At 39.7% G+C, this 24712-nt stretch overlaps 2 protein-coding genes across 2 annotated transcripts; both read right to left on the bottom strand.

The window, feature by feature from the left end:
- Positions 1 to 713: 713 nt before the first annotated feature.
- Positions 714 to 8956, bottom strand: LOC130097305 (gastrula zinc finger protein XlCGF7.1-like). The gene is made up of 2 exons (XM_056264104.1): positions 8799 to 8956; positions 714 to 1399 (listed from the first exon to the last, which is right to left on the bottom strand). The coding sequence occupies exons 1-2, from the start codon at positions 8881 to 8883 to the stop codon at positions 714 to 716; spliced, it is 771 nt and encodes a 256-aa protein (XP_056120079.1). The 5' UTR covers positions 8884 to 8956.
- A 2355-nt stretch (positions 8957 to 11311) lies between these two features.
- Positions 11312 to 23768, bottom strand: LOC130097333 (gastrula zinc finger protein XlCGF57.1-like). The gene is made up of 2 exons (XM_056264131.1): positions 22965 to 23768; positions 11312 to 12146 (listed from the first exon to the last, which is right to left on the bottom strand). The coding sequence occupies exons 1-2, from the start codon at positions 23620 to 23622 to the stop codon at positions 11599 to 11601; spliced, it is 1206 nt and encodes a 401-aa protein (XP_056120106.1). The 5' UTR covers positions 23623 to 23768; the 3' UTR covers positions 11312 to 11598.
- Between the last annotated feature and the right edge of the window lie 944 nt (positions 23769 to 24712).

Below are 24712 nucleotides of genomic sequence, written 5' to 3'. Positions count from 1 at the left end.
ATTTCTGAAGCAAATTCTATTGAGTTGGAGCCTGAGCCTTGCACTGGACTTTTAGGAGCAGAGAATGCTTTTTGTAATAAATATCAGACACAGGCCATTTCGCTGTGTATGATGTTGGCAAAAAGACTTATTTTACAAATGTGGAAAGCAGATTCTGTCCCCACCTTTGAGATGTTGGCTAGGGAACTGGGAAATACGTTGTACTTGGAAGAATTGAGATTTGTATTAAAAGACAAATTATCTATTTTCATTAAAATTTGGGAACCAATAAGAAAATTCTTACAGATGGACTGAACAAGCTTTATATGTTATTTTAATTTCTGTTATTGCCATTCACTAGGATAAAAGACTGTATATGTTTATTCTTTGCCCATTTACAAAATGTTTTTGTTTGTAGAGCACTTGAAGACACCTTCTACAATCATTGCAATATTGTGGGGGGAGGGGGGAGGGAGGTTTTAATTTAAAAGCTGTAAGTACCTAGTTTAATGTAACATGTACAATGGTACTGCTTAGAAAGTATATTTAGACGTACTTCTGTATAGTTACTGTTTTGGTGGCATTGTGCATGTGGGTTGTCTTCATGAAAATTTAAATAAAGGGATAAAAAAAACAAAAAAACACACACAAATCTTGTGGCATTTCACAGCAACACTAGTTTATTAGTTAACTAACTACACATTTACTTTATGTGAATCTAACAAAACATTTGCTCACTGTGACAAAGAACAATGCTTTCTAATATGCCTACCTAGACTACATGATTGGGTGAAACTCTTCCCACACTGAGAACAGTAGTACGGCTTCTCTCCAGTATGAACTCGCTCGTGTGATTCCAGGTGTGCAGACCGAGTGAAACTCTTATCACAATATGAGCACTTGTAAGGTTTTTCTCCAGTGTGAATTCTTTGATGCTGTTTCAGATCACGAGATGTAGTAAAGCTCTTCCCACAGTCACAGCACATATAATCTCTCACTTCATTATGTGTTTTTTGGTGCTGTTTAAAACTGTCCAGCCATGAAAAACTCTTTCCACAGAGAGAACACACATAAGGCTTCTCATCTGAATGAACTTTTAGGTGTGATTTTAGATTTGATGATGAAATAAAATCTTTACCACACTGATCACAGTTAAATATTTTTTCTCCAGAGTGAATGAGCAGATGATGACTGAGACCTGATGCTTGAGAATAACTCTTTCCACACTGAGTGCATGTATACGGTTTCTCTCCAGTGTGAATTCTCCTGTGTACGTTAAGGGTTCCTTTCTGTGAGAAACTCTTTCCACACTGAGTGCAGGTGTGCGTCTTTTTGGCTTTTGTTCTTTGAATTGTAAAGTTACGATGTTCCTCCTCCACTTCATTCAGTTCTTGTCTTTCCTCTTTCACTTTCACCTGGTCTAAAATACACAGAAATACAGTTAGAATCAGTTCAAGTGAACCCTTTGTAAAAGCCAACAGAGTAGTTAAGCACTATTTTTATTATAGCTACGCTATAAGGGTTTATTATTACGGTATCGGGCTTTTATTTTGATAACCAAAGGAACCGGAAGTGTAGTGACGCAAATGAATCTGGAAACGGCGGAAAGGACGAAAGGAAAGTCTGAAAAGGTTCACGGTTACAAACAGTTAAATTACAAGGTTTAGCTTCGGTCAATTGGGGAACAAGGTTTGTAGAGTTAATTAGAAATATATTTGAGCTAGCCTACTTGAAATATTTATCGTAAAATGTATAATTTGGTGATGCTATCGTATTGAAACTAATGTAATGAGCTGTGTAACGTTCGAAATGTGATGGTAATGCATGGTTTATTTGTGTTTCACACAGCTCTTACGTTGGTTGATGACAAGGAAAGCAATAAAAGTAATTTAACCATCAGTTCTGGCCTTCTCAATATTGACTGGATGCTACAGTAAGAGCTTGACCATCGCCACACGCTGCACAACGGGGCTACAAGATTCAACGGCAATACCCAGTACGTCCAGCGGAAGTTGGTCAGAAAATAAAAAGATTCAATGAAAAGTGCTCAAAATGGAAGAATCACAGGCTGCTTCAGTAAGTCAAATGGACATAAATGAACAGATCACAAATTTACAACAAGAAATTCAAGATTTAAAAGACTCACTTAAAGACGAAAGTGAGGATAGACAAAACATTAAAGATTCGATCACATGTAAAGAACAAATCTTAACAGAGCTTCAAGACAAAGTTCAGAGCATGTCAGAGCTGCCAAGACGTTCTGAAAGAGTTAAAGTACACACGGAAAAGATGATAAAATTCCAAAGGGAAGAAATGAGAAAGAGGGAAAAAGACTAATAACTCTTTATGAACAATGGAAAACACAGGTACGCGAAACAAGAAGATATCACAGACAAGGAGATGTCAGAACTTGCAGACATAATAGAGCAAAGGAGAGATTATGTATCAAGGTTATATTCAGAAATAAGAAACCAAATGGCACCACCATCTGACATAAGGAGAAAAATTGATGCATGTGATGCAATAACTCATGACATCGTAAGGATAATTCTGGAAAGATTAAGTGGTGTTGATGAGGATTTTGATGCAGAGCGCGAAAGAACTCGTTTACGTGGACTTTTAGAGCATGACGACGCCCAGTCCATATATGGCTCAACCGCAGCATCAAATCGCAGCCAACGGTCCTCAGCTTCACAGCTCACAGCAAAACGAGCCGATGCAGCGGCAGAGCTAGCTGCAAAGGAGGCTGAATATGAGATCGTACTAGAGGAACAAAGACAACAGGAAAAGATAAAAGCTCTAGAGGAGGAACACAGGAAACAAATGGCAGCTCAAACATCAGAGTTGGAACGCTTGAAAGCACAAAAGGACATGAAAGCAGCTCGAGCCAGGTTTGAAGCATATGACAGAGAGTTATCACAGGTGGATGATGTACGGTCAATTAAAGGTGAACAGGTGAGCCCATACTTCACACCCAAACAGCCCACACCAGCACTCTCTTTCATTCCTGTGCAAACAGCTCCCCCTAGTGTCACTCAACTAGCTCAAGCAGTGCAGGACAGCATTAAACTGAACAGACTTCCCACGCCGGAACCAACAGTGTTTAGTGGTGAACCCATAAGCTTTATTGAATGGAAATCCACGTTCATATCACTGATTGAACAAAGGGACATCTCAGCGGCAGACAAGTTGTACTATTTGAAAAGATATGTAGCGGGTCCAGCTCGAAAATGCCTTGAAGGGACTTTCTTTAGAAACGATGAAGAGGCTTACAAGGACGCTTGGAACAAACTAAATCAAAGGTACGGCCAGCCGTTCGTGATTCAGAAGGCATTTAGAGAAAGGCTATCAAACTGGCCTAAAGTGCAGTCTAGAGATGCTGATGGACTAAGGGCATTTGCAGATTTCATAAATGCATGCATGCTTGCAATGCCTCATGTAAAGGGTCTACAAATACTCAATGACAGAGAAGAAAACCAAAAACTGTTGCACAAACTACCAGACTGGATAAACGCGAGATGGAACAGGCAGGTAATAAAGACTTTAATGGAGGGCGGTGAGTTTCCAAGTTTTATTGCTTTTGCCTCCTTCCTCTCAGTAGAAGCTGAAGTCGCCTGCAACCCAGTCACCTCCATTTATGCGCTTCGCTGCACTGAAACAAACAGCGACAGAAGGAACACAAAGGAAATCAAAAGAAACAAGGCAAGTGTATTTAACACAAACACAACTGAACAAAGTGATAAAAGGAAAATAACAAAAACACTTAACAGCTCTCCATGCACAATGTGCCAGGGCACCCATCAACTCCACAAGTGCCCCTACCTCTTGAAAATGTCTCTAGAAAACAGAAAGAAGCATGTGAAAGACAATAGACTTTGTTATGGCTGTCTAAAACAAGGACACAGTGCTAAGGACTGCAAACGGCGCCTCACTTGTGAGACTTGCACAAAGCGACACCCGACATGTCTTCACGATGAAAATTACAGGAGCGATCTGCAAAGAGAAACACGTGTGAGCACAAACAATGCAGCTCAAGGTACCTCACCTGAAACAGCAACAGCCATGTCACTTAATGTTGCCAGATCTGAACAGTCAGTCAGCACCTCAATGATAGTTCCAGTGTGGCTGTCAACTACCACTAACCCACTCAAGGAAAAACTGGTCTATGCGTTATTAGACACACAGAGCGACACTGTATTCATTGATCAGGATGTCACACATGAGCTGCAGGCAGATGTTTGTCCAGTAAAGCTGAAACTAACTACTATGATGGGTAGAAATACAGTTGTAACCAGTGGAAAGGTGTCTGATCTCTTAGTGAGAGGTTATAACTCAGCCACAGTCATAAAGCTTCCCACTGCATACACCAAGGATTACATACCTGCTAACAGAGAACACATACCTACATGTGAAACAGCCAAACAGTGGAGTCATTTGCTGCCGATCGTGGACGAGGTCCCTCCACTCCTCAGTTGTGAAGTAAGTCTCCTCATAGGTTATACTTGTCCTAGAGCTCTCGCACCCAAACAAGTAATCTTAGGCAAAGAAAACGAGCCTTATGCCATTCACACTGATTTGGGATGGAGCATAGTTGGCAACTCGACACCATGCAATGAAACAGATTCGGCGAGCAGTCTCTGTCACCGAATCACTGTTAAAGAAATCCCTCCCTCCACTCCGGCAGATGCAATACGTGCTTTGGAGAGAGATTTCAAAGAGACTGATGGGAATGAAAAGACTGTGTCGCAAGAAGACTTAGTATTCCTTCAGAAACTTGAGCAAGGCATAACACAAACTGAAAATGGACATTTTGAAATGCCATTACCATTTAAAGAAAGACCACAAATGCCAGATAACAGACAACTCGCTGAAACCAGGCTAAACCAGCTCAAACGCAAATTCCTGAAAAATGAAAAATACAAAAAGGAATACATGAAATACATGAGCGACATCATCAAAAGAGGTGATGCTGAAAAGATTGATGATAATGGACCGCCCGGAGAGACATGGTACATACCGCACCACGGCATCTATCATCCCAAGAAACCTGAGAGGTTGCGCGTAGTCTTCGACTGCTCTGCAAAACACAAGGGCACCTGTCTTAATGAGTATTTATTGAACGGTCCTGACATGATCAACAACCTAACTGGTGTGCTTGTGCGCTTCAGAAAGTACCAAGTAGCTCTCATGTGCGACATTGAAAAAATGTTCCACCAGTTCCAAGTCAAAGAAAATGATCGAAACTACTTGCGCTTCGTATGGTGGAAAGACGGAGATATGAACAGCCAACCACAAGCGTACAGGATGACAGTACACCTCTTTGGCGCCGTTTCATCACCCGGCTGTGCGAACTATGGACTCAAACATTTAGCCAAAGAGAACAGTTCTGTATATCCAGTTGGCTCACAGTTCATAGCAAGAGACTTCTATGTAGACGACGGAGTCACCAGCGCAGCGACAGTAAAGGATGCTGTACGACTGGCAAAGGAAGCATGTGAACTATGTGCAAAGGGTGGACTAAGGTTACACAAATTCATGTCCAACAACTCTGAAGTTTTAAAAAGCATTCCAGCTTCAGAGCATGCAACAGATACAAGAACTAAGGACTTGACTTTTAATGAAATACAGACAGAAAGAGCACTTGGCATTTATTGGAATGTGGAGAAGGATTGCTTTACATTTAACATCCCACTAAAAGACCAACCACCAACGAGACGTGGCATCTTGTCCACAGTCGCAGCAATATACGACCCCCTTGGCTTCATTGCTCCCTATGTGCTCAAGGGAAAGGGGATTCTTCAAGAAATGTGTCACCAAGGAACAGACTGGGACGACCCGCTACCTGAGCATCTTAAGCCACGGTGGGAGTGCTGGAAAGGAGATCTACACAATCTAAAAACCGTGCAAATCAGCAGATGTTATGTTCCTGCAGATTTTGGAGAAGTGATAAAAAGAGAAATACACCACTTTTCCGATGCAAGCACCACAGGATATGGACAGTGTTCTTATCTCAGACTTACAAACAAAAGGGAAGATGTCTACTGTACCTTCATCATGGGCAAAGCACACGTCTCTCCAACAAAGGTCAACACGATCCCAAGGTTAGAGCTTACCGCAGCCGCAGTATCAGTCGCTGTAAGTAACACGCTAAGAGAGGAACTGCTCTATGACAATGTTGAGGAGTTCTTCTGGACAGACTCAAAGGTCACTCTAGGTTCCATAAACAACGATGCGAGACGGTTTCACACGTTTGTTGCTAATAGAGTGCAGAAAATCCACAACAGTACCTCACCGCAACAATGGTTTTATGTGCCTACCAGCGAAAACCCAGCAGATATGGCATCCAGGGGCACATCTGTAAATGAACTGCTTTCATCTAGTTGGTTCACAGGCCCTCACTTCCTGTGGGAAAAGAAAATACAGCTTCCAACAAAAGAGACCATTGTACTTACAGTAGGAGACCAAGAGGTGAGAAAGGTACAGACACTAAACACAGAAACGATTGAACATACAAGCCTTAGTGACCGGCTCACAAAGTTCTCATCCTGGTCCCGTGCAGTCAGCGCAGTCGGACGTCTCAGACGATACCTGCTCAAAGACAAATCAAAGACACTCACAACTGTAACTGAAAGACAAAACACAGAAATGGTGATAATCAAAGACGTACAAAGACAAGCATATCAAAACGAAATAGAGACATTAAACAAAGGCAAACAACTTCCAAAGAACAACAAAATGTACAACTTGGATGTTCTCTTAGACAAGGACAATGTGCTTAAGGTGGGAGGAAGGCTCCATCACTCATCTCTTTCCAGCTCATTTAAACATCCAACAATCATTCCCAGAGAACATCACGTCACAAAACTGATAATTGCCCACTGCCACGAAAGGGTCAATCATCAGGGAAAGGGCTTCACAATGAATGAGATACGATCCAATGGCTATTGGATCCCAAAGTTGAGTCAAACGGTTGCATCCTACATTCGCCAGTGAGTGTTTTGTCGGAAACAAAGGAGACCTGTGGAAGGACAAAAAATGAGAGACTTACCCACAGAAAGAATTGAACACTCTCCGCCTTTCACATACTGTGGTATGGACGTTTTTGGACCGTTCCTGACCAAACAAGCAAGGAAAGAATATAAAAGGTATGGCCTCCTTTTCACATGCTTTTATTCACGTGCAATTCATGTTGAAATGTTAGAGGATCTATCAACGGAGGCCTTTATAAATGGACTCAGATGCTTCATTGCTCTAAGATGCTCTGTCAGACAAATAAAATGCGATCAGGGTACTAACTTCGTAGGTGCCAAAAATCGAACTGAATGCAGCACAAGGCGAAATTGACACTGACAAACTGACAACCTTTCTTGCAGAAAAACAATGCGACTTTGTCCTAAACACACCTCATGCTAGTCACGCAGGTGGAGTATGGGAACGACAGATACGGACTGTGAGAAACGTTCTTAATGCAACATTGGCTCTCACACCAGGTCGACTCACCGACTCTTCACTCAGAACCTTCTTGTATGAAGCAGCTGCTATAGTAAACAGCCGCCCCCTTACAACAGACAGTCTCAATGATCCAAACAGTTTGGAGCCGCTATCTCCAAATCATCTTGTCACAATGAAAACCTCAATTCCTCTGCCTCCCCCAGGACAGTACGTCAAGGAGGACTTGTATGCACAAAAACGATGGCGTCAAGTACAGTACTTGCTCGAACAGTTTTGGAGCAGATGGAAAAGGGAGTACTTGCAGAATATAATGTCAGACAAAGATGGCACAAGCCTAAAAGAAAAATGCAGATAGGCGACATAGTAATGGACAAGGATGAAATGCAACCACGATCACAGTGGAAACTTGTCAGAAAGGTCAAAATAGGCTTTACAGACAGAAATCTTACCAAAAGGGGTCAACGTGTGAACAAAATGTCTGTAGTAGAACCCATATGTAGTACATAAGTTAGTTCTGCTACTAGAAGATTGTGAAAGGTAAATGTACAATGCTTAAGTGTATTGAAATGTTGAAGTAACAGTTGTAACATGTTTACAAGGTTATTTCTGTATTCTGGTTAAGTAACTTGAAGAAATTATTTGTGTTTTTATGTGTGTAACAGCAAATAATTTGGTGGGAGTGTAAAAGCCAACAGAGTAGTTAAGCACTATTTTTAAGGGTTTATTATTATTATTATAAGGGTTTATTATTACGGTATCGGGCTTTTATTTTGATAACCAAAGGAACCGGAAGTGTAGTGACGCAAATGAATCTGGAAAACGGCGGAAAGGACGAAAGGAAAGTCTGAAAAGGTTCACGGTTACAAACAGTTAAATTACAAGGTTTAGCTTCGGTCAATTGGGGAACAAGGTTTGTAGAGTTAATGAGAAATATATTTGAGCTAGCCTACTTGAAATGTTTATCGTAAAATGTATAATTTGGTGATGCTATCGTATTGAAACTAATGTAATGAGCTGTGTAACGTTCGAAATGTGATGGTAATGCATGGTTTATTTGTGTTTCACACAGCTCTTACGTTGGTTGATGACAAGGAAAGCAATAAAAGTAATTTAACCATCAGTTCTGGCCTTCTCAATATTGACTGGATGCTACACGCTTATTAAATAGCAGAGAGCAACAGAGATCAGGTCTTTAATTTTTTGTTCTGTCATTCACTTGTCAATATAGTAAAAATATGTTTGCCAACTGCTATATACGAGTTTATGATCATTTGGATGTATTTCTCGATCATTTATCATCCATATACTGCTTATTAATTCACATCTACCAAAGCATCAACAATGAAGAATCAAGAATGGACACCAACCTATTTGTTCCTCAGTATCTTCATGTTTTATTCTGGATGGTTCTGGATCTCTCATGTCTTCAATCTCCTCTTTAATAAACTCCATCTTTAACAGTCACACAGATTTCAGCTGCTACTCCTGGAGTTTGTGCTTCTCTTGTAGGATGATGGGAATATTCCCAGTATGTATTGGTGAATTGTTGTGGGAGGGGCTTCACTGCAGGTGTGAACTGTGATCACTGTGTTTTTATCCAATCTGCATTTAAAAAGTACAGGAACATCATGTTAAACTGAGCAGCTGAAAAACCTCTTTGTCTCCAAAAGTTCCCTGTTTTCAGCTCATTCATTATGGTGATCTCTGAGATCTTCAGTAAATTGGCACATTAAATCGTTTTATTGGTGTCAACAGACTGAAACAAACTACAGCATCATCACCTTTAACTGCAGTTCTTGTCATTGCTCTTTCACTTCCATCGAGTCTGAAATATTAAAACATATTAAGTTGTTAGAATGAGTTCTGGAGGATAAATGTGAATTTTCAATTTTCAATATCAACCAAAATTTGAAGAAACTGTAACCAAGTAATGTAAAAAAAAAAAGTCAGCATAATATAGAAATTAATGTTTAAATAACAACCGATCTTCATGTTTGTCTAAAACAAATTTAACTGACTGATGAATAAAATGACCTTATGCTCTGGGAACAATATAATGAAAATAAATAAAACTAAAAACTGAAATAATGCACTTCTGACAGCATCTTTATTTAATCTACAGTCGAAGAAATATGTAAGGGATAATGTATAGAGAGGCGGTTGTTATAGCGAATGCCACCCCGACAGATTATGAGCCGACGCGAAGGGTTTGTATTCGCTATTTAACAACCGCCTCGCTATACATTATCCCGCTTATTACATGGCTACCTACCAAATAAATCAATAATTTAACACAAAATATTGATTTAAAAAGGAGTTTATCGATTTAAAACGATTGTATTGCTTTCGCTAAAGAAAATAGTCCGTTCCGTCTCTGAATTGCGTCCATGGCAACGCTCTGTTTTTCAGCAACAGTGTGTCTGATATCATAAATAACAGACCGCATTCTACATTGGAATTCTACCAAGCCATGTAGTATTATTCCTAACGAAAAATAGCATGGAATATCAGAAACATGTCATGTTCAGAAACAGAAACACAAGAAAAAATTATGTTATTTTATAATCTACTTAATTAGAAAAGCAGAACATAAATTGTTGACCAAATGATTAATAAGGTAAATCCTTCATGTATCGAAAATAAACTTTGCTCAGACAAATTACACGATATTCTCGGCACTGTAGTGCAATAGAAATGTAGTCATGTGCTTGTAATAATAACTACTCATATTATAATTACCTAAACACTAAATATTAAACAGACATATATGAATTTCGCATTTGTTTACAAAAGATCCTCACGCTGTCCACTGCCATGTTGCTGCCGCAAACGTGTTCAGAACTGTAGTAAACATCTACCGTACGGCCCATGCGAGTGTCGCATTGAGCAGCAAACACTCCGATTCTTCCACCAGGAGGCGCTGAATGACTCCGAAAACCGAAACATTAAAGACCAAAATACCCTTTCGTAGTTCAGTCTACAAACAAAGTATTATAGTTTAAATATAGTAAGTCCAAATAACAAACAAAAAATCCACAAGATAAATCTCCAGTGATGCGTTAAAACACACACAGTAAGAAAACAAACGCAGTGTGAACCGTCACCATGTGATTAAACTATTTATGGAGATAGTTTCCTCTAAACCAGAAAAATCAAACCATTATTTAAAAAAAACCCACAAAAATATATATATTTTAAAACAAGAATGGAAAAATTTGCTAAATTTTTTTCAATATCATTTTCACAAGTTGAAATTTAGGGTTTGGGACAGCCACCTCCTAATTGAAAGTAGCCCATAAATGATGATTTTATATACAGGTCATTCTAAAAAAATTTGCATATTGTGATAAAGTTCATTATTTTCCATAATGTAAGGATATTGCGCACCAACTGAAATATTTCAGGTCTTTTATTGTTTTAATACTGATGATTTTGGCATACAGCTCATGAAAACCCAAAATTCCTGTCTCAAAAAATTTGCATATTTCATCCGACCAATAAAAGAAGTGTTTTTAATACAAAAAAAGGTCAACCTTCAAATAATTATGTTCAGTTATGCACTCAATAGTCAATACTTGGTCGGGAATCCTTTTGCAGAAATGACTGCTTCAATGCGGCGTGGCATGGAGGCAATCAGCCTGTGGCACTGCTGAGGTGTTATGGAGGCCCAGGATCCTTCGATAGCGGCCTTAAGCTCATCCAGAGTGTTGGGTCTTGCGTCTCTCAACTTTCTCTTCACAATATCCCACAGATTCTCTATGGGGTTCAGGTCAGGAGAGTTGGCAGGCCAATTGAGCACAGTAATACCATGGTTAGTAAACCATTTACCAGTGGTTTTGGCACTGTGAGCAGGTGCCAGGTCGTGCTGAAAAATGAAATCTTCATCTTTCAACACCTCACAATTTATTAACACATATTAATACAAAAACAAAAAAGAAAAGGTGTTACCAGGGACAATTGAACTGGCCCATATTTCAGGATATAGCTACTATATTTCTGTTAGCAGAACACAAAAGAAACAATATATAAATTTAGCAGGGTGCTACATCAATAATATTCTTGTTCTCCAACTTATAAAACACAAATCTTGTGGCATTTCACAGCAACACTAGTTTATTAGTTAACTAACTACACATTTACTTTATGTGAATCTAACAAAACATTTGCTCACTGTGACACAGAACAATGCTTTCTAATATGAGTCACTAGATTACATGAGTAGGAGAAACTCTTCCCACACTGAGTACAGTCGTACGGCTTCTCTCCAGTATGAACTCGCTTGTGTAATTTCAGGGATCCAGAATGATTGAATCTCTTGTCACAATATGAGCACTTGTAAGGTTTTTCTCCAGTATGAATTCTTTGGTGCTGTTTCAGATGCTCAGCTCTAGTAAAGCTCTTCCCACAGTCAAAGCACATATAATCTCTCACTTCATTGTGTGTTTTCTGGTGCTGTTTAAAACTGTTCAGCCATGAAAAACTCTTTCCACAGAGAGAGCACACATAAAGCTTCTCATCTGAATGAACTTTTAGGTGATCTGTTAGTTTTGATGATGAAATAAAATCTTTACCACACTGATTACAGTTAAATGGCCTTTCTCCAGAGTGAATGCGCAGATGAACACTGAGAGTTGATACTTGAGAAAAACTCTTTCCACACTGAGTGCATGTATACGGTTTCTCTTCAGTGTGAATTCTCATGTGTATTTTAAGGTCTCCTTTATGTGTGAAACTCTTTCCACACTGAGTGCAGGTGTGCGTCTTTTTGGCTTTTGTTCTTTGAATTGTAAAGTTACGATGTTCCTCCTCCAATTCATTCAGTTCTCGTCTTTGCTCTTTCACTCTCACCTGGTCTAAAATACACAGAAATACAGTTAGAATCAGTTTAAGTGAATCCTTATTTAATAGCAGAAAACAACAGAGATCAGATCTTTCACTTTTTGTTCTGTCATTCTCTTGTTAACATAGCTTAATTTGTTTGACAACTGCTAAAGGTTATGAGGGTTTTCTATCATTTATCATCCATATACTGCTTATTAATTCACATCTACCAAAGCATCAACAATGAAGAATCAAGAATGGACACCAACCTATTTGTTCCTCAGTATCTTCATGTTTTATTCTGGATGGTTCTGGATCACTCATGTCTTCAATCTCCTCTTTAATAAACTCCATCTTTAACAGTCACACAGATTTCAGCTGCTACTCCTGGAGTTTGTCCTTCTCTTGTAGGATGATGGGAATATTCCCAGTATTTATTGGTGAATTGTTGTGGGAGGGGCTTCACTGCAGGTGTGAACTGTGATCACTGTGTTTTTATCCAATCTGCATTTAAAAAGTACAGGGCCATCATGTTAAACTGAGCAGCTGAAAAACCTCTTTGTCTCCAAAAGTTCCCTGTTTTCAGCTCATTCATTATGGTGATGTCTGAGATCTTCTGTAAATTGGCACATTAAATCGTTTTATTGGTGTCAACAGGCTGAAACAAACTACAGCATCATCACCTTTAACTTCAGTTTTTGTCTTTGCTCTTTCACTTCCATCGAGTCTGAAACATTAAAACATATTAAGTTGTTAGAATGAGTTCTGGAGGATAAATGTGAATTTTCAAGTGAACCCTGATTTAAAGCTAGGGTATACGATTTCAAAGATTGTTCATTATTAATATCCTCGTTTAGATGCTAGTTATGGTTATATAGTACAATCCTAACAATATGAATAGAAAAAAGAATGAAAAAAATCCATTCACTCTATTGGCTGTACAGCCGCAGAGAAGTTGACCAATGTAAGCTGTCCGGCCGGACAGCTTACATTGGTCAACTGCTCTCATCCAATCACCAGCTCCACTGAAACTCCGCCTGGCGCTCGCGTCTCCACCCCACCGCACCCGCCGCCGCCCCCCCTCCTGCGTCATGAAATTGCGCGAGCAAGCAGCTGACAGTCTATGGTAGCTAGCTAAGTAGCATATCAGCAATGGATAAAAAAAAAAGACAGCAGCAAGCGTCCCCTGCTTGCCCCTACAGTAAAGTAAGGACGAAAGAGAAAGTCATTAGAGGAACGAGCAGAGATAAAAAAAAAAATGTGAAGAACGCCGAACTTTGAGTAGGATATAAATATAGGGTCCACCATTGACCGTTGGAGGAAGCTTCAGGAAGATCTGGGACTAAAGACCGACGCTGACACGGCTGACTTTTTGTTGAGCAGGTAAACATTTATTTATACTTTTATGGACGTGTTACAAAAATAGCTTTTTATCAGTTTGACAACTTGCTAATGTTGCCGGTAGGCATTGGAATGGTAGCCGTTTAGCATCGCCTATCACGGGTCAAAGTAATTATATTTCTTGAAGTCCTTGAATATATTTCAGTAGGCCTAGTGGGTTTCTGTTCGAGCCGATCGAAATTTGAACAAGATGCGCTGTGTGCTGCAATAACAATTACTGAAAACCTTAGCAATACTAGTAGTATTATACTAATGGTGGTGGGGAGTTTAGAACATTTCATGTGTTGCTAATCTTGCGTTGACGTGAACTCAAACGTGACATTGAATTGTTGATGAAGCAACTAAGTTCAAGTGTCTAAAGGCAATTTTACATATGTGTCATTAGCGAGGTCATTAGATTGAACATTACATGAACTGACATTACATCTCAGTTCCGATGTTTAGTACCGGTGATCACAGCTTGACTGAGTGACATAGTTCAGTTCGTTTCCCGGTGGGAGGGATCAGGTCGCACAGAGGGGAGGGATGTGTGTGTGGAGGGGCGGGATGAGTTTTTTAAAAATTCAGGCTTTCTCGACCGATTTTCAAAATCGTATACCATAGCTTTAATAAAAGAAAACAAGTGAGATCTGTTTATCAAATATCATATTTTTGTTGTACCAAAGGTTAGATTTGTCATTCTCTTGTTAATAGTCAAAATGTGAATGACAACTGCTGTACAAGATTATGATCTAAGTGCATTTATGTCATATATTCCTGAATTATTTGCTTATTTCTCACAGGTCTTATGATTGGCATCTAACAATACTATATATATATATATATATATATATATATATATATATATATATATATATATATATATATATATATATATATATATACACTCACCGGCCACTTTATTAGGTACACCTGTCCAACTGCTCGTTAACACTTAATTTCTAAGCAGCCAATCACATGGCGGCAACTCAGTGCATTTAGGCATGTAGACATGGTCAAGACAATCTCCTGCAGTTCAAACCGAGCATCAGTATGGGGAAGAAAGGTGATTTGAGTGACTTTGAACGTGGCATGATTGTTGGTGCCAGAAGGGCTGGTCTGAGTATTTCAGAAACTGCTAATCTACTGGGATTTTCACGCACAACCATCTCTAGGGTTTACAGAGAATGGTCCGAAAAAGAAAAAACATCCAGTGAGCAGCAGTTCTGTGGGCGGAAATGCCTTGTTGATGCCAGAGGTCAGAGGAGAATGGCCAGACTGGTTCGAGCTGATAGAAGGGCAACAGTGACTCAAATAACCACCCGTTACAACCAAGGTGGGCAGAAGAGCATCTCTGAACGCACAGTACGTCGAACTTTGAGGCAGATGGGCTACAACAGCAGAAGACCCCACCGGGTACCACTCATCTCCACTACAAATAGGAAAAAGAGGCTACAATTTGCAAGAGCTCACCAAAATTGGACAGTTGAAGACTGGAAAAATGTTGCCTGGTCTGATGAGTCTCGATTTCTGTTGAGACATTCAGATGGTAGAGTCAGAATTTGGCGTAAACAGAATAAGAACATGGATCCATCATGCCTTGTTACCACTGAGCAGGCTGGTGGTGGTGGTATAATGGTGTGGGGGATGTTTTCTTGGCACACTTTAGGCCCCTTAGTGCCAATTGGGCATCGTTTAAATGCCACGGCCTACCTGAGCATTGTTTCTGACCATGTCCATCCCTTTATGGCCACCATGTACCCATCCTCTGATGGCTACTTCCAGCAGGATAATGCACCATGGCACAAAGCTCGAATCATTTCAAATTGGTTTTCTTGAACATGACAATGAGTTCACTGTACTAAAATGGCCTCCACAGTCTCCAGATCTCAATCCAATAGAGCATCTTTGGGATGTGGTGGAACGGGAGATTCGCATCATGGATGTGCAGCCGACAAATCTGCGGCAACTGTGTGATGCCATCATGTCAATATGGACCAAACTCCCTGAGGAATGCTTCCAGCACCTTGTTGAATCTATGCCACGAAGAATTGAGGCAGTTCTGAAGGCAAAAGGGGGTCCAACCCGTTACTAGCATGGGGTACCTAATAAAGTGGCCGGTGAGTGTATATATATATATATATATATATATATATACATATATATATATATATATATATATATATATATATATATATATAAACTAAGCCAAACAGATAATTATGCATTTGAACTAATTGAAACCATTCATAAAATTAGCAATGATTTTTGTGTACTGTAAAAAAAAAAAAAAAGGTGCCTCAAATATCCTGTCGGATACTCAATGAACTTAAAAATGTAATTTAAGTGCCTAAAAAATAAAACGTAATTTTTACGATAAAAAAACGTCAGCTGTGGTTGCCAGAACGAGCTAGGATAAATAGGCTAAACTTTTAGCCAACTCCCCACAGAAAAGTCTGTTCCCATCATTTTACCACAGGTTTCACACATAATCCGTGTGCAATGCGTGTGCGGTGCGTGTACGGTACAGAAGCAGGACGCGCTATAGTGCTTTATATGCGGCGTTTGCAGTGCGTAACTGATCCGCGGCTGTACCACACACACTATATATTAAGTTGCTCAAGCAAGTGGTCAAATATGTAACCATGTACTTATATTAAAATCGCAAACATTTTTAATTAAAACTTAAAATTGACAAAAACAACCGACTCTCATGCCTTTTCTTTTGCATTTACATTTTAATACAACAAATCTTGCATGTCACAAAGAACTTGTTTTTCCACCTCCACGAATGAGACGAGTGTCGTTCATTATGTTGCCTTGTTGAGGTAAATTATCAGACATAGGGACTTGTGACTTGGACTCGAGTCGACTCGAGTCGCTATTTTTAGGACTTGTGACTTGACTTGACATAAAATGAAATACTTGAGACTTGACTCGGAGTTGGAAGTTAAAGACTCGGGACTTGACTTGAGACACGATGACTTGAATGACTTGAGTGTTAATCACATCATGTTTTCAGTTTTAATATAAAATATATATAAATAAAAATAAATAAAAAGTTGATCCAGCTGGAGCGCAGGCTGAGAATAGCGTTGTCATGACTGGATCACGACACTATCATCAGTCATGCCCTCTCGTACCTTACGCACACCACGCCCACTTAGACATCACATCAAAATGTCAGCCGGAGGGGTACCGAGGGTCATCGCTTTCGGCTTCAAGAATTATTCACAAGATGGCAAAAGACGAACAGCGCTTTGCAAGACATGCAACATTAACATTGCGGACAGCCAAACGACAACCTCCAATTTCGTCCGTCATTTGAAGAGCCATTCTGCCCAGTAAGTGCTTGTCAATTTGTTAATGTTATCTGGTTAGTTGGTAGTTAGCTAATGTAATAATTGCTAAAGTAGTTATTAACCCTTTCACAAGTAAGTTTAAACTATTCTAACTGGTGATCCCCCAGCGTGAGTTTTTCTAAGCGACCGTTATTTAGAACCTGTCACTCACTTTGATGTTTCCATGGTGACGCGTCATTGCTTGTCACGTGACACAGTGCAACCACAACACAGCGCTGAATGAATGATGATCTGCTTTTATGTAATTTTTCCTGTTTTATTCAAAATGTTCACAAATGTATAAGCTAATGTCAAATATGTGGAAGTGGATGTGTTTTGTTGTTTAAACACCTGTATAACGATCACGTTAGTTGAGCTGTATGTGCGAATGGGTGGCATGAATGCGTCATTGTACCCAAATGCACTTCCGAATGCGCCTCTGTTCATTTCAAACCAAACTGACGCCCATAGATCAAATTCTGCAGGTAAAATTACAATAATAAGGTGACTTGACTTGGACTTGACTTGACCTACTACAGGACTTGACTTGAATTGACTTGACTTGCCCAGGAAAAAAATACTTGGGACTTACTTGAGACTTGAAGATTAAGACTTGAGACTTACTTGAGACTTGCACATGTGTGACTTGGTCCCATCTCTGTAAATTGTAGTTTGTTTACGGATACTGTATGAACGAGATGGTTATAAATATCCGGATAAGTTACGCCTGGCAATAAGGACGGATCTTTACTTAATGCTATTGGGTCTATTTGATGTGGGTCCACACCAATCAAGCTGATCTTCTCTTGATACCGACGAGATGAGGCCAGGCTACTGCTCCCCTCAACTCAAATCTGCGCGCGGCTAGGGGCAGCAGGGCAGATGTCATGTCAACAATATGGCCGCGGTTAGCTACTTCCGGTGTTTGCGAATAAGGTCTATAGCGAGGCAGTTGTTATAGCGAATGTAGTCTCAGCCTCAGACGTCACGCCCACGGACCATTGACTGAATGTCTGATGCATATGGTACACTTTTCTGGAAACACTTCAGGAGTTCGAAGTCGCGATCTGATTGGTTGAATTCTACAGGATGTCCGGGAGACACGTGTGTCACGTTCTTTAACGGTTCGCGTGGAAACAAATTCTGTGACGCCAAAACCCCTCGTGGAAGAAGAAAGCCGTTGTGTTTACAACTGTGACAATAAGCGCTTACCAGGATCAACTAATCGCTGGATTTTCAAAAGTATGTGAAGTTTGCGGCTCATTGTTGCAGTAAACTTGCACAACGCTCTTGAATGAATAATTTATTAGATGCACACCGGTGTGTTATTGTAGGGAGATCGACATAATATTGTCACGCCCCCAAACATGACGTGGAACAAAATGAACTGTGATTGGTTGCGTTACATGTCAGTCAAACATCCTCTTGGGCGGTCCTTGGCCAAGAAAAGCTGCGATAGAGTCCAGACCTTCTGTCGTCAGTCTGAAGGTCTGGCAATGCGAGACTATAGCGAATGCCACCCCGACAGGCTGATTATGAGCCCGACGCGAAGCGGATGGGTCTTGAATAAGCCTGAAGGGTTTGTATTCGCTATACCCATCCTCTGATGGCTACTTCTAGCAGGATAATGCACCATGTCACAAAGCTCGAATCATTTCAAATTGGTTTCTTGAACATGACAATGAGTTCACTGTACTAAAATGGCCCCCACAGTCTCCAGATCTCAACCCAATAGAGCATCTTTGGGATGTGGTGGAACGGGAGCTTCGTGCCCTGGATGTGCATCCCACAAATCTCCATCAACTGCAAGATGCTATCCTATCAATATGGGCCAACATTTCTAAAGAATGCTTTCAGCACCTTGTTGAATCAATGCCACGTAGAGTTAAGGCAGTTCTGAAGGCGAAAGGGGGTCAAACACAGTATTAGTATGGTGTTCCTAATAATCCTTTAGGTGAGTGTACTTTGTAAATAACAACATTTTCACCAATGCAAACATGATGATGTATACAGTAAGAGCTTTGTTGTGCAGTGTAACGTGCATCATTGATTTCAAAACGAGTTGTCCAGATAAACTCACGCTGTGTGGAAAGATTGTTCTTTGATCGCTTTCTGTATATAATTTGTTCACAATTTAAATAAGATTATTTTTCATCCTACTAAAAGAAACGATGTGAAGTTGATATTTTAGTCACTGGCTTGACTTACTGATGCATAAACAGTATTGAACGATTTTGAGAGAAAGATTACCTGTCTGAACTTGAACAATTAGGCTACACATCAGAAATTGTTGCTTGGTAGCTCGATCGATTTATTTTCAGACGTTCATCGAGGCCAGCTCTGTATTGGCCCAAGTTGAGGAAACAGTCGTCGGTGAAATGTTGGACCATACAAAACTTTGGGAAGTTGTGTCGGCGCATTTGCAAGCCATGATATCTCTCGAGGAAGAACAAAACTCAAATCGCGTTCGTACTTCCTAGCTCATTTTCTCATGGGCGAGCCAAATTCTCTGGGCGGGCAAAGCAGAGAAAGGGGAGGTTACCTATCCTCCGTATGATGTCATACGGAGGAGATTCAAGATCACCCCGTTTAAACTTTCATTTTCTCACAGGCAGAGAAAGATAGCCAAGCTCGGTTTACACCGATTGAAATTTCTAGACACATTCTAGTGCAATGCTAAAAAAATCCACTAGATGGCACTGTGTCTGTGAGCAGCATGCCATTTCAGTGTTCCTTCAAACAGCACGACACAGCGAAAATTTGCTCCTCCTTTGATGACGCATATCGGCGGGACTTTTAAAGGTAAGACTATTTGGTTGACATATTATCGTTTCAGAGGAGTTGTTAAACAGAATTATGTAACTTAATTAAACAAAAATAAGTCTTATAAGGGTCAAATAATTTTTTTTAAACATGCTCTACCAAACGGTTGAGTTGTCCTTTTAAGGTAGTAAAAATTAGCTAATAAAATTAGCTAATGTTGGTAAAATTAGCTATTTACAATGAACAAAAGGGTTAGTGTTGTTAAAATGATTAATTTTAATATTATTCAATTACATATTTGATAAAAAATATTTGATCAATATCATTTTTTCAGCATTTCTGTACTGTATTATGGTAAATATCAAGAATACATTTGAAGAATTAATACCGATTCTGGTGTTACTATTAATTTCATAATTTAAAATTGACTATGTTTGTGTATTACTATATGACTAGCATTGTAAGAGCCATCAATAGCAGCCATCAGATTTTTTTATTGGTCAAGAAAATGCACTTAATATGACTTGTTCTGAATGTTGTTCTTTTATTATGAACAGACGTCTCAACCGTTTGGTAGAGGATTGTATCTAAAATACTGTAAGGTCTAATTAAAAACATTTTTTTGATTGTTGTTATTGTTATCATAATTTAATAAAAAATGCAAAGAAATAATTTTTCCTTTGCTTTTTTCATGGTGCGTACCTTAAAGGGTTAATGTTAAAAAACCTCAGAAAGTGAAAATTTCATGTCAGGGAACCTTTAAGTTGATTCAACTTGCCCAGGCTAACAGTGCAGGTTTCCATAATGAATGAATCTCTTGTCACAATATGAGCACTTGTAAGGTTTTTCTCACTTTAAAACATTCCATCCTGTTTCATAAAATCACAGAAAGATTTCAAAAGACTGGTGTCAAAAGTCTCATTTACATGTTTATAAAACACTTCATTAAATTACCCTTCGCTAAGCCCCGCCCTCCTTAGTTACTGTTGCTACGCCTGTCAAGCTTTCGTGGCTGCCACGTCTATTACAGTGTGAATGTACCGGTGTCAGACATTCCCAAGGAGATATTTAGTCATTTTTGGCGAACAAGTGAAATATCTGAGAGAGCAAGACAAAAGGGACAGCAGTATGCATTCGAGGGATATATCCACGACATAATATGCAACCAATTAGAGAATAATTTCATCAAAATTGAAGCTAAAGCCTATAACGTTAGGTCCCAGCGCAAGCAGCAGCCGCCTCCTTAGCAGACCATTCAAATGGGAAACACACAAATTGAACAGCTATGTTCATGCACAGCAGAGTAAGTGAAATGTGAAAATAATCTAATATCAAATCAATTTAAATCAAACAGCTTATCCATCAATCTAACACCGGGAGAGACGCGATCGGATTGGGGTAAAGTTACAGGCGTAAAGTTAACGTTAGTAGGCCGTCCACCGTCGATTAACACAATGCTGAAACATATTTTAAAGTATGTCAGTGAGCCTCCGTCTTGCCTTTAATCGTCTTATTTTACGTTCAAATAAATGCATTATGAACAAAGAACCGCCATTATTTCCAACCAATAGGCGTTTTTTTTTTTGTTAATCCTGTCGACATTTAGTTGCGAATGGGTCTCCACACTGCTTGATCCACGCCCGGGATTTTTCCCCTTTGGCTTTTAGGTTTCGGGAAGAGAAAAAATGCCACCCCACCGTCCAAACTTTTAGAATACCGGGTATCAGATTTGCACAATCTATACACACAACGCGTCGGCATGTTTGCCTCGCTCGAAAGCTTGACAGACCTCCCGCGCCTAGTTACGGTTGCTAAGGCACGATTGGCCAGTGGCGGTTTTCGGGCGTGGCTTAGCGAAGGGTCAATTACACAAGCATATTCATGTTGGTATAGAAATGAACAGAAATACACATGAGGAAATTAATAAACAGTCTGTGATATTTGAGACGGTTTTATGCAGATCATAACGTTTTCTATCGCATTATATAAATACACTTAGGTAGTGTATGAAAGCATGCTTGGAATGTTAAGAATGTTAATGAGTCATTCAGTTACATTGTTCAGTTTACAGATAAGTGATGTCTGAAATTAAAAACTGTAACAGCTGGGAGCCAAAAAACAAAAGTCGTTGAACTGAATTAATTGCTAATTGATGTTTGCCCTGTTTTTATTTAGTTTTCAGTGTGTGTAGGTTCTGTTTTCCCTGTGCCCGTCATCTGACCCTGTTTTCCAGTGTGTCTGATAAATGATTACGTTCACCTGTTCGGTATCTATTCTATTATCTCATTGGTTCTCCTTTTTATTTGATTATAAAATGTGTTTGTTGTCGTCTATGTTTGAATGTGGTTGTGTTTTCCCGAAATTCCCTGTCAGATTTATTATTAAAGACGGTTCTTTTCCTTTATGTCCTGGGTCATGCGATTTTTGCAACCATATCGTGATAAGATTTTTAGGTGTCTATAAAGAACGCCTCCATGTTAAAGAAATCTAGTGTAAGCGTTAGATCAGGCAGGCCACGTAGGCATAGCTCAGAATCAGCCGCTGCACCCAGTTCTCACCCACCTTCCCCCCTTTCCTGTTTCCCGTTACCAGCGGTATCCTCTGGGTGATGGGCGCTCCACTCTCATTGGTAAGAGCTTTCTCTCAGGCTCCCCAGCTCGCATCACTTATGTAAATAGTGTTTGTTTTAAACGTAAATAGAGAGAGCAAAGTACAAAGATTTATTATACCTTAATCTAAGTTGTAATATTTGGCAGATTTTAAGTCTTGGCAGTTTGATATGAAGACATTAACTCATAATAATTTAATAAATTAATTATTCAGCCATATTAATTCAAGCTAAAAGTTCTATGAACACTGTTTTTTTCTCCATCCAAAAAAGTCATGTCACTGGTTTTCCACTGGAACATCTGGATAACGTCTCGGTTACTGATGTAAACTTAGTTCCCTGAAGGAGGGAACAGAGATGTTACGTCCATATTGCCGTATTGGGGTCTTGAGAGCCCCAATCACCTTTGAGTAGTAAAAAACGGTCCAATGAATATTGGCGAGTGAGATTTGCATGCTGAGCCACTCCGACCCGGACATACGGGTGTAAAAAGCCGGCTAGCACTCACTCATTTGAATTCTTTGGTGCAGTTTCAGATGATCAGTTCTAGTAAAGCTCTTCCCAGTCACAACACACTTGATCTCTCACTTCATCATGTGTTTTCTTGTGCCGTTTAAAACTGTCCAGCCTATAAAAACTCTTTCCACAGAAAGAACACACATAAGGCCTCTCATCTGAATGAAGTTTCAGGTGTTTATTTAGATTTGATGATGAAATAAAATCTTTACCACACTGATCACAGTTAAATGGCTTTTCTCCAGAGTGAATGAGCAGATGATGACGGACTCTTGATAAACGAGAAAATCTCTTTCCACACTGAGTGCATGTATACGGTTTCTCTCCAGTGTGAATTCTCATGTGTGAGTCAAGGTTTCCTTTCTGTGTGAAACTCTTTCCACACTGAGTGCATGTATACGGATTCTCTCCAGTGTGAATTCTCATGTGTGAGTCAAGGTCTCCTTTCTTTGTGAAACTCTTTCCACACTTACTGCATGTATACGGTTTCTCTCCAGTGTGAATTCTCATGTGTGAGTCAAGGTCTCCTTTCTGTGTGAAACTCTTTCCACACTGAGTGCATGTATAGGGTTTCTCTCCAGAGTGAATTCTCATGTGTCTGTAAAGGTTTCCTTTCTGTGTGAAATTCTTTCCACACTGAGTGCATGTATAGGGTTTCTCTCCAGAGTGAATTCTCATGTGTCTGTAAAGGTCTCCTTTTTGTATGAAACTCTCTCCACACTGAGTGCATGTATACGGTTTCTCTCCAGTGTGAATTCTCATGTGTGAGATAAGGCTTCCTTTCTGTGTGAAACTCTCTCCACACTGAGTGCAGGTGTGCGTCTTTTTGGCTTTTGTTCTTTGAATTGTAAAGTTTCGATGTTCCTCCTTCACTTCATTCAGTTCTTGTCTTTGCTCTTTCACTCTCACCTGGTCTAAAATACACAGAAATACAGTTTGAATCAGTTCAAGTGAACCCTTATTTAATAGCAGAAAGCCACAGAGATCAGGGGCCTCGTGTATCAATCTTGCGTAAGCACAAAAACTTTGCGTACGCCAGCTTTCACGCTCACGGTCGGATGTACTAACAGTGAAATTAACGCGAGAATGTGCGTTCCTCCACGCCAATTTCATGTCTGGCGTACGTACATTTCTTATAGTTTTTGTCCCTTAGCGACTCTTACAGGCAATGAAGTCAAGTTGCAAACATTACACAACGAATTGTTCTACAAGTCTATCGCACCACCACATGTGGGAAGCATTGCTATTATAAATTATATAAGATCTATAATTCCGCTCGAAGGGGGTCTCGCCCAGGGTGTAATTCAATGTAGAACCGCCACTGTTTGAGTCTGTTCTTTATTAATGAGAAAACGCCACTGATCTATATAATGACATATATAATGTCATTCTATATAGATCAGTGGTACATGCATTTGCCATAAATACAATGGATACGTTGTACTTTTGGTCAGCTACATTGCATGCATTGGAAAATTAAATAGGTAAGCTATATGTACCATAGTAAAAACAAATGAGAAATTGGTTACCTTCGTGGCAGTCCTGTAGTAAATCCGAGTCTCCCACAGCAGCAGATATACTCCAGATATACTCCTCACCCATAATTGAGGCATAATTGAGGCAACTCAATCAGTTTCTTGCCGCTTGCTTTAGCCATTTTCTTACTGTTTTCTTTTGCCAAAGTGGACTCATTATCATATTTAAATTGATTTATTTAAGGGAGGAGACTGGGTGAGGCGTTGTGCTCATGCATGTGTGCTCAATTTTACGTTAATTAGGATGTACAAAGAGTATGCGTGGGATCCTTCGTACGCAGAGATTCATACATCTGTTTTTTTTTGTGCGTACGCAC

The sequence above is a fragment of the Rhinichthys klamathensis genome, unplaced genomic scaffold, assembly GCF_029890125.1.
Source record: "Rhinichthys klamathensis goyatoka isolate OS25496 unplaced genomic scaffold, OSU_Roscu_1.1 h1tg000216l_1, whole genome shotgun sequence".
Lineage (NCBI taxonomy): Eukaryota > Metazoa > Chordata > Actinopteri > Cypriniformes > Leuciscidae > Rhinichthys > Rhinichthys klamathensis.
The sequence above is the reverse complement of the archived record's forward strand: the minus strand, read 5'-3'. Positions and strand labels throughout refer to the sequence as shown.